The sequence below is a fragment of the Scylla paramamosain genome, chromosome 3, assembly GCF_035594125.1.
Source record: "Scylla paramamosain isolate STU-SP2022 chromosome 3, ASM3559412v1, whole genome shotgun sequence".
In the NCBI taxonomy this organism is placed as follows: Eukaryota; Metazoa; Arthropoda; class Malacostraca; order Decapoda; family Portunidae; genus Scylla; species Scylla paramamosain.
Window position 1 is genome coordinate 40,343,022 of NC_087153.1, and position 2,500 is coordinate 40,345,521.

General features: G+C 42.1%; 1 protein-coding gene across 2 annotated transcripts in view; it reads left to right on the forward strand.

The window, feature by feature from the left end:
* Positions 1 to 2,416, forward strand: part of LOC135096156 (phosphatidylinositol transfer protein alpha isoform-like) — an 8,319-nt gene extending 5,903 nt beyond the window's left edge. For both annotated transcript variants that reach the window (XM_063997483.1, XM_063997473.1), the window contains exons 6-10: positions 298 to 465; positions 666 to 787; positions 1,780 to 1,870; positions 1,988 to 2,044; positions 2,186 to 2,416. In XM_063997483.1, coding sequence (XP_063853553.1) covers positions 298 to 465; positions 666 to 787; positions 1,780 to 1,870; positions 1,988 to 2,029 — 423 coding nt within the window. In that variant the 3' untranslated portion in view covers positions 2,030 to 2,044; positions 2,186 to 2,416. The remainder of the gene's footprint in view (positions 1 to 297; positions 466 to 665; positions 788 to 1,779; positions 1,871 to 1,987; positions 2,045 to 2,185) is intronic.
* Positions 2,417 to 2,500: the final 84 nt, after the last annotated feature.

Genomic DNA, 2,500 nt, shown 5'->3' on the forward strand with positions numbered 1-2,500 from the left:
GGACATTAGGGAGCTTTAAGAGAAGATAAGACGGGTTTATGGATGGGGATGATAGGTGGAAATAGGTAGGAATTTTTCATACAGGGACTGCCACGTGTAAGCCTGCTGGCTTCTTGCAGCTTCCCTTATTTCTTATGCTCTTATGTTCACTCATACACACATCATTCACACTCTTAGCCCGTCGGTCCACACACATACATGTTGAAAATACAGCAAAACATGGTTTCAATCAGTGTACCTTTAAATTACAAGCCCGGCACGCTACTAATGCTGGTACAACGCGTGTCTCGGCATCAGATCCACAGGCTTCCCGCGGAGCAATGGCGGTCGACGAGCGTGGTGCACGTTGACATCGTGAAGGACCCCGTCAACCCGACAGACTACCAGCCTGACGAGGATCCCAGCAAGGTGACCTCGCACAAGACCGGCCGCGGACCCTTCCAAGGCACACGCTGGTGGGAGAAGGTGAGTCAAGCAGCGGCGGCAGTAGTACGAGTGAAGATAAAGTTCAAATGAAATCCCGAAGCTCATTTATTTCAGCCTCCAAACCAATTGCTCAGTGTTACAATGTATTGAGTGTGTTCTGGTCGTGCTATAGTTTGAGGCTAATACAAATGGGTACGTAACATTTTGAGGCAATACAGCAACACGAGTCCCTCCCCCAGGTGCAGCCGGTAATGACGTGCTACAAGTTGGTAACTGCAGACTTCCGCTGGTTCGGGCTGCAGGCGAGAGTGGAGCGGCACATTCATGACTTCGAGAGGCGATTATTCCTCAAATTTCACAGGTAACATTAATAAGAATTTAAAATAAGAGACAGTTCAGATTTAGAGGTGCCTTGAAATACCTCTCTTAACCCTTTAACTGCAAATGCCACTTGTTATTTTATTTTAGTAGCTCTAAACAATTTTACTGATAAAAATAATTGCAGTTTCTATAAAAGTTTTACTGCATACTGGGTAACACATTCTCCCGTAAGTGTTATCGCTCAGAATAATAATTAAATTTTACACAAGACCATTACAATATCAATCTGGGGAGCCACTGCATTCATTGGGTTAAACAAGGTCAAGTCGTAGGCCGACGATAATGATGGTGATGATGGTGATGGTATGCTCGAACTAATATCAGTAATCAGCGCAGCAAAATAATATAAAGCTATAACAAGCAGTTCAGGCGTTCATACAATTTTTGTCCACATGATTAAAGAAAAAAAGTTCCTCTCTCATTCCTAATACAATACAATATAGACAACAACACAAACTACAATGATAAACAGTTGATGCTCTCCCACAATCCTTCAGCACACAATTAAAGAACACAAAAACATAAGAACCACAAGGAAATAAGGGAAGCTGCAAGAAGCATCAGGTTTACACGTGACAGTCCCTGTAAGAGACATGCCTACTTATTTCCACTTATCACCCTCACCCTTAAAATGATCTAATCTTATTTTAAAGCTCCCTAACGACTCAGCACTAACAACCTGATTACTGAGCCTATTTAATTCATCCACCATTTTTATATGAGAAACAATTCCTTCGTATCTAGTTTCTAATTTAACTTCATGGAGCTTGAACCCATTATTTCTTGTGCCATCCATGTCCTATCTATCTATCTATTTATCTATTCATCTCTTTATCTGTCCATCCATCTGTCTATCTGCCTGTCTGTCTCTCTATCTGTCTGTCTACCTATCTATCTGTCTACCTACATGTTACCTGTGTTATGTTAATGAGAGGGAACCTTACTTGGCTACCCAGTCCCGCATGTCCCCAGGCAGGTGGTGTGTTGGCTGGACCAGTGGTACGGCCTCACCCTCGACGACATTAGGAAGCTGGAAGATGACACGCAGGAGGCTCTACAGAGGGTCAGTATAATGGTTTACTCGATCATGTTATGCACTTTGAAGGAGGTCAAGAGAAATATCTTGTGTTACGAGGCGAGTTTTTTCCTTACTTAACTAATAGAATCTTACCTCCCACAGCAAATCGAGTCCGGGGAGGTGCGGGGGACTGTGGTCACGTAGTAAAGGCGAGGTGAGGTAAGGCATAGACACGCGTGGTGATCAGATTAAGGTTCCAAGTGACAGAAGAAAAAGAGAAGGTTTGATGAAGGGGTAAAGCTTTTCTTGCAACTATTTGGTATGGGTGATATGCTGATGTTTTCATTTTGATTGTTTTAGGCATGAAAGACGTGATTCAGGATATGGTCCTAACAACGAGCTTGGAGTATCGCAGAGCAAGGACGAAACGGGACGGGTCAGGCAGCAGTTTCTGGGTTGCGAGCGGGAAGCGTTATTGTAATCATAGTAAAGTACATATATATTACGAAGAAATGTGTAGGTGTTATTAGTCCTTGGCATGTATATTTTCTGTCAAAAAAAAAAATAAATAAATAAAAAAAACTTTGGTTTCATGTTGTTTTTATTCGGAGTTTAATTGAGAAGTCTTAAGCTAATTTTGTCGCTTTCTTTTTACACATACACAATCATACATGT